At 37.3% G+C, this 6,358-nt stretch overlaps 1 protein-coding gene across 1 annotated transcript in view; it reads left to right on the top strand.

Annotated features, from left to right (window-relative positions):
- The first annotated feature begins 2,275 nt into the window (after nucleotides 1–2,275).
- The window catches only part of LOC113236115 (GTP-binding protein REM 1), a 361,807-nt gene continuing 357,724 nt past the window's right edge, over nucleotides 2,276–6,358 (top strand). Inside the window, exon 1 of the mRNA XM_026472107.1 lies at nucleotides 2,276–2,699. Within this exon, the coding sequence (XP_026327892.1) occupies nucleotides 2,276–2,699 (424 nt within the window). The remainder of the gene's footprint in view (nucleotides 2,700–6,358) is intronic.

Below are 6,358 nucleotides of genomic sequence, written 5' to 3'. Positions count from 1 at the left end.
GCTATCTCTGAGGTCCCGGGTTCGACCTTTTAGGAGGCGCCGGTTATTAGAGATTAGTCTTAAAAAAGTACAAATATCACCCTAAATTATTTATTAAGCACACTTGAAATTTAGACAGTCTAAATAATTCACAAAATATGTAAATAGCGGGATTGCATTAAGGCTGCCAACGGATTGACTGCATGTTTGAAGTTAATGCGTAAAGTTGTAATCAACTTCATGCAGTTGAGACCTCCACTGCATGAAGTTGATAACAACTTCACGCAGCCGAGATGGATTGCATGCAGTTAATGCGTGAAGTCGTTATAAACTTCATGCATACGCGATCTCGGCTGCATGAAGTTGATTACACGCAGCCAATCTGTTAACAGCCTAAGATCTCTGCTTCAAATTAACGCGTGTTGCGCGGGTGTGGTTAATGGGCTAACTGGCCGGCCACGCAGCTGCGTCTGTTTTTATTAAAAATCAAAATGCTTAGCCAGCATAATATAGGGATGAAAACTTGGTTATAGCAGATCCCCGACCGGGCCAATATAGAAAAACTAACTTTTGTATCTTCTCTCAGGTATGGGTGTTTGTGGTTGGTCCTGTTGCTGTTTACAATTTCCATAATACAAGTGCCTTAGTTACTTACTTTCGGATCAGAACAACGTCTGTAATGTTGCCTTGCTCAAGCTTGCTTGCTTGTCTATGAAAAATTTGTCTTATGCCTAACTTTCTTGCGTCTGCGTATAGGTGGAAGGGTGGGAGCCCGGTGCTTTATGACACTGGTTCTTTTTTGTTTGAACCTCAGTATTGGTACCATTTAAATTTGAAGAAATTATTCCACCTTTTTAGGGTGGCAAACTAGGGGATGAACCCGGTTTCGCATACTATCCGGTAACCGATTTCAATACAATTTGGCAAATAGATGTAATTTCACGAACTTCTCAGGTCGGTTTTTTAGTACTCTTTACTGAGATTATTAAATTGTTTACTAGACAACAAGGCAGCCTGGAGTGGCTCAGGATACACGTTCACACAAGGCATTACACGAACCAATTCAGTGCACGTGTGATGGCGGAAGGTATTGGGTTGAAAATTTTTAACTCGTTCTAATTTAGTGGATTGAACTGGACTGTCTTTATAGGTCTGGAGATAATCGATAGTGGATTATGTCTATTTACACGACGCTAATAATGGCTTGGCTTAATGGAACGGCTCGTCGATTGGTCCTTTACACTAATAATATATAATACATGATTTAAAAACAGTTAAATACCTAATTAGAGGAAAAAACAAAATCTGTCTAAAAGAAAGAGCAACGCAATGCGCCTAGGGCAATTTCTCAGTTGAGAATTTAATAATCGTCTTTGAAAAGATTAATTTAAAGAATTTACTGAGAACTTTATATTACACCTTTACAATAATAATAACCTGCTAGTTAACTACACTAATTACTTGGTATAGAAACTAGGGAATTCCATGTTACTATGCGTACCAGAGCAATAGAATTTACACCGGCGCACATTCAGAACGCCCGACCTTAGAAAAGTTCCTTTCCTCAAATTGGTCCTACCGGGAATCGTACCCGAGACCTCACAATGCAAATAGTAGAGCCACCGAAATCGTCATATTGTGTTGTTGTTATAATAAGTTAAGTTTTTCTGGTTTAAGAGAGATAAATAATATAGAATCGCTATACCTCTAAATAGGTATGTTTAGTGTTGCTCAGTGGGCACTGGAGAGTCCTAGGGGGCAGTAGAGGCCTCGGGAGCAACTACATTTGAAAAAAAGAACCTGAATTGTACTTGTTTTCGATTATTATTGTGGCGGTAGGCGTTGAAATTTTTTTATTGTCTAAGTGGGCAGTCAGCCAAAATGTTTGGGAACCTGTGGCTTACATTATGCTTTTTGTATAAAAATTGTCTTTAAAAACATAATCATTAACAATGTCAACACTCAATGAATTTCACACACAATTTGTCAGTATTTCTAATATATTTACTACAAAATCGAATGATCAGATAAAAGAAAGTAAACAAATAAATTCTATGTCTCGAAATTATTTATTAAATTGCCCCGCAGAACTCGGTACTTAACATTGTTAACAAAGTTAACTGATTGAATGAGTTTCATGCATATAATTACAACAAATGTAACAGAACGAGCTCAGTGTTCAGAATTCTGAGTGCCCAATTTTAAATGAGCCCTAATCCTATAAGCCGGGATGCAACAAGTCCGGGGTGAGGCAGAGAGGGGCAACGTCTGAAATTCAGTCAGTACCGTCGCGACTATGGCCACGGAAGGACGCACGAAACGCTCGCAATCAATATGCGCGCCGGCTTCCGCGAGTATGGAAGCGCTGGCGGCGCCGATGGAGACGACTCCCGCGCCGCGTCGCCGGCCCGCCACGCGCTCACAGTCAGCCCGCATCACCGGTGGACGTTCAGTGAGGTACAAGAGGCAGCAACAGCAGCAGCAGTTGGATAAGGAGACCAGGGCTCGGTACAGCTCTGAGCCTCGGTTGGCTGAGGCTGAGACTCCGCCGCAAGTGAGGCGGCAGGCGTCCGCCCGGCGCAGGCCACCGGCGGGGTCTTCTGGTCAGCCGCGGCGCTCCAACGCCTTCCTAGATGTCCCACGACCAGCCCTTCAGGCTGAGGAGGAACCAGACGAGGATTCGTACCGAATGCGCACGTTCAACATCACGCAGAAAGGAGGTCAGTGCTACGACGTTCGTTCACCTTTTACTATATTTAACAGGAAGTTTTGTGTTCTTTTTTAATTCAATTTGGGAGCAGCAGAAGTTGGCATTCAGCCGATTCCCGGCAGGAGCACGCAATGCGATGAGTTTTTAAGTGTTGTCTTTTATGGCTGGACTTTTCTCCACATGTGATTTCAATAAAGTAACAGACAAACAGCTGCATTTTTTAAAATTTACTCACAGCTGCATAAAAATGTCATAATCTAGAATCTTAAATTTCGATCAACAGCTAAGAAAACTTCAATAACTTCTGTCTGTCAAATGTTTGTACGTTTTTCTTTCGATTTTTGAACCTTTCGAGAATTTTCCAAAGTTTTTATGAAACTAAACTTTTCACGATGAAACTTATTTGTATCAAAATCTTGTTATAACTTTAAAAAAAAAAACCAACTATTTGCTAAGTGTACTGAAAGCGATTAACGGAGTTTGAGTGAAATTCAATAAACCGGATTCAGCCCCTAATTTCTCACCCTTAGAAGTGGAATCATTTGCCACCCTTTCTTAACATTTGAATTCATCAAAATCGGTTCACAAATATCGTAAGTAATCGCGTAATACACACAAAAAAACAGTCTATAAAAAAACCGCTTTTCATTTTTCTTTTTTTTTTGGATGATGGTGGAGTGTATAATAAAATATTAGAAGAAACAAAACATCTTCACACGTTAGCATTAAATACAAGTATAATATAACACAAACGTATTGTTCACAACACGATTTGTAAAGATCTCCCGTATCAAAGGGGAAAATGTTTCTACAAACTGTTTCTCAAATTTCTTGCAAAAAAATTCAGCTTGCAAAGCTTTTTTATCAATTTGTAAAACATTTTTTATTCAATAGTCACAAAGTCACGATTTTTAAGTCGATTTCAAACACGCAATCCTATTTCCATAATGTCGCCAGCACTTTGCTATCCCTTCCGAGAATTTTATCCGTCAATTGACAAAAATTTGAAGAAATTTAATAAAACTGTTTGGTATCAACGTACAATAAGTACCCTTTTTGTGAACAAAATATCTTTGTTAGGTTTTATTTAAATGTTTCTAGCGATGCGGTTTATTTATTTCTTATAAACCAGCTCTATCCCACTATTGGCAAAAGAGGGGTCTTTTGCTTAAGGAGACACGGTAATTTGGGATATTTGCATACCAGTTTTCATGGTGTCGCCATCTCTGAGATTCCGGGTTCGAACCCCGGCCGGGTCAGTATAAAAAACTAATGGGTGTTTGTGGTACCGTCGTTGTTTCCGGTTTCCAAAACACAAGTGATTTAGTTACTTACTACGTAACTACGTAACTTATACTTACGTATGTAATGTTGTCTAATAAAAAAAAATATATTTAAAAAATGGTTCTTGTATCCACCTACATGCATTCCACTTCAAAGCACTGGTCTTTGGTAAGTATAGGTCTGATTTTATCGCACTGGCTTAATGCCAGTTCAGGATTTCACGAAGTTTATAAAAATTTTCTGTAATACAGAACAAGTTTTAATAAATAATATATTCGCATTCCAATCCAAAAGATGCTGTCGTGCTCTCCATCAGGCTGTAAAAATTTGCGCTCTCACCTCGATCCACTTACATTGCGTTAATTGAGTAAAAACTTGAAATGCGATCGCTCTCCATATCAAATACAAACTCAAATTCTATTAATCTTTATTTCATAGGTAAGCAAATAACACTTGAAATAGCTACGTTGATTAAAGTCTACCACGCATTCGTAAGGCAGATTCCCTTGAGAAGAATGCGTACGGAGCTCTTATAGGGATTGCGCTTTGAAATGAAATGAAAATGTCTTTATTGTCTTTAAAATAAACTTATACTTTATATTCCTAGTATGAACAGTAGATTTTCACAAACATAACTATCTTCAGTAAGGTGTGAGGTCCGTAGATATATATATATATGATGGTCAATTCGATTTTCAAATTCAAATTATCAGATATAACTAAAAAACCCATCAGTATTAAAAAAAAACAGATTTTCAGTAATTGGCAAAAACGTACTTGATCCCTACACACTTTTGATGTGTGTATATACTTAAATACCTATGATCCTCACATGTTACGGAAGATAGTTTGTGAAAATCTGGTGTCAATACTAGAATTAACCTGTGTCATAGAGCACCAGGCTGTGACCCTTTCACATTTAAGCAGACGGAAGTAATTAAGTAAGTAAGTAAATTCTTTATTTCCTCCACAAATTTGTAACAATTTAAATGAAATAACAGTAGTGTATATAGGAAAATTTTTAGAGGTTGGAGCCTAAACTATGATACCCTGTGTTTTAGGTCTCCAGGCCTCCAACTCCCGAATTTCTGATCAATAAATCATCTATAGAAATAAATTATATAATAAAAAAGAAAAAAGAAAAGAAAGATGACAAAATTGAAAATATGTGAGAGTGCGTGTAATGTGTGAGTGAGTGCGTGTGATGTATGTGTGAGTGCGTGTGTTGCGTGTGTGAGTGCGTGTAAGGTGTGTGTGCATTAGATGAGACGTAAGAAAGATATGCATAAAGCAAAAAGATACGTGTATTTAAAGATTTACAAAATAAAAGCAAACATTAAAATCAACTAAAGTACCGGCACGCCATGACCGTTTTGATGTTTGTCCGTTCATCAATTTTTGTATTAATTCATAACTGCGTTGAAGGAACTAATTGCTGTACATTGTTATCCATAGTGATTGCAGTAAAATTTATGGATGTATAAATCTATGACACAAATCGCGGTATTTGTTTATCGAAATTCCAAATGTAAAAAAATGAAATCTAACACGATCGTCACTTATAGGATCGCTGTCCAGCACAAGTTGTGCTGGACAACTTCTAAGCTCAATGCAAAACAAAGCAGTTTCGAACTGACGATAAATTAAGTAAACATTTTTATTTTCGTATTATAAAAAAAATTTTATCAGCTACCCATTGCAATACTAGTTATAAATGTAAAAACTTATAGATGCGACTTGCATTGGAATATATTTTTTTCGATAATGAATTGAGATCACCGGCCTTACCATGAATTCTTATTACGTTTCAGTTTAGGACCTCAAATGAATAATAAAAAAAAATAGTGAGATAGCGCTACATTAAATGTATATCACAATCCCGCTTTTGTCATTACGAACCTATACAGAACTGTAATAAGAGTTCATGGTAAGGCCCTTGATATCACTATTGTCATCTGTCAAAACGGCCATCATAGGGTGCCGCTACTGTAGTTAAAATAGCTTTAGATACAATAGGATGAAGATTGTTAGTTGTTAGTGTATGTATGTGTGGGCCCGTGTTTACAAAGAAAGTTTTTATTAGACATTTAGTTGAAATATACAGGTAATGTACAATAAAAGCTTAGATATTAGAAAGTAAAACTAGGATTAAATTATATGAATAAAATTGGGCCCCCGCGGCAAGGTGCCGAAGATGCTGGCAGCGTTCCCCCTTACATGGCCATGATAATGCGTTGGCCAAGGTAGTTTTCTTGGATAAAACTTTATACAAATGAAAGTTCGACTCTAAAGGCTGTAAGTAGGTAGTCGGAGCCGAGTTCATAGTAATTATAACGTGTTTATATATACAATATATATTGACACAAACAAACATTTGTATACATT

The sequence above is a fragment of the Hyposmocoma kahamanoa genome, unplaced genomic scaffold (assembly GCF_003589595.1).
Source record: "Hyposmocoma kahamanoa isolate Upper Pololo Valley unplaced genomic scaffold, ASM358959v1 89, whole genome shotgun sequence".
In the NCBI taxonomy this organism is placed as follows: Eukaryota; Metazoa; Arthropoda; class Insecta; order Lepidoptera; family Cosmopterigidae; genus Hyposmocoma; species Hyposmocoma kahamanoa.
The sequence above is the reverse complement of the archived record's forward strand: the minus strand, read 5'-3'. Positions and strand labels throughout refer to the sequence as shown.